Source organism: Apaloderma vittatum, unplaced genomic scaffold (assembly GCF_000703405.1).
Source record: "Apaloderma vittatum isolate BGI_N311 unplaced genomic scaffold, ASM70340v1 scaffold20706, whole genome shotgun sequence".
NCBI classification, from domain to species: domain Eukaryota; kingdom Metazoa; phylum Chordata; class Aves; order Trogoniformes; family Trogonidae; genus Apaloderma; species Apaloderma vittatum.
Genome location: NW_009721491.1, coordinates 1 through 976, shown reverse-complemented (window position 1 = coordinate 976; position 976 = coordinate 1). Strand labels below are relative to the sequence as shown.

At 58.8% G+C, this 976-nt stretch overlaps 1 protein-coding gene across 1 annotated transcript in view; it reads right to left on the bottom strand.

The window, feature by feature from the left end:
- Positions 1-928, bottom strand: part of SLC2A5 (solute carrier family 2 (facilitated glucose/fructose transporter), member 5) — a gene marked incomplete at its 5' end in the record, with an annotated part of 6,560 nt that extends 5,632 nt beyond the window's left edge. Inside the window, 3 exons of the mRNA XM_009871420.1 lie at positions 39-196; positions 415-513; positions 894-928. Coding sequence (XP_009869722.1) covers positions 39-196; positions 415-513; positions 894-928 — 292 coding nt within the window. The remainder of the gene's footprint in view (positions 1-38; positions 197-414; positions 514-893) is intronic.
- Between the last annotated feature and the right edge of the window lie 48 nt (positions 929-976).

Sequence of the window (976 nt, the reverse complement as noted above, 5' to 3'; positions counted from 1 at the left end):
CCCCCCCCCCCCTCTTTCTCGCCCCCCCCCCTCCCCTGCCATATCGGTCCACCAGCATCCCCACCAGCAAGGAGCCCACCAGCCCACCCAGGGCAAAGATAGAGACAGTCAGGGAGTAGAGGAGGGTCAGGGGGCCGGGCTCCAGTCCATGCCCGTACCGCTGAGACCACGTGATGTTGTAGAAAGTCTTTATGTACTGGAAGTCAGAGAGAGAGACACAGGCACTAAACAGGAACTAAACAGGAACACAGACTCCCATGTCCCTCCCACATTGTCCCTCTGCCCAGACCGCTCTCCACGGGTGATTGCCCAAGGGAAATACCAGCCTTTTGATGTAGGCAGTGGTTCCTCTGCTATCCCAGGGAAGGACATAGAGCCCTTCCTCTGCTCCTGGAGAGGCTGCCTGTCCCTTACCACTGCCGGTGAGTTCACCACTGCCAGGTTGTAGCCATAAAGCATGGAGGAGCCGAAGGACACCAGGAGGGTGACTGACAGCAGGGGGAAGGTGAGGTGCTGGGAGAGAGAAGGAGGAATCAGCACAGTCCCATCTAGCAGAGCCTGGGACCGAGACCATATATGACATGAGCTGTGCTGGATCACTGTCTCTTTTCTGCAGGGATGTCCCTGGCCAAGAGCAAAGCCCCAAGCAAAGGCCAAAACACGATGGAGCCCTGTGCTGAGCTCTGCTTTGTGCCACTGCCCAGCACCCAGGGTGTTTGTCCTGGCTGCCCATCCCTGTCACCCCTGTCCTGGGGCTGGGAGGGGGCAGCGGCCAGAAAGGGATAGGCAGAGGGGGAAAGAGACACTCAAGGATGGAGTCACCTAAATGGCACCTCTATGAGTTGCCCCACGAATACCTCCCAGCCCTCTTCAATGCCACATGCACCCAGCACCCCTGTCACCTGCTCTGGCTGCAGAAGGAACGTCACTGCATGGAGCAGATGGCTGCAGAGTGACACCCCGTAGTCCCGACCCA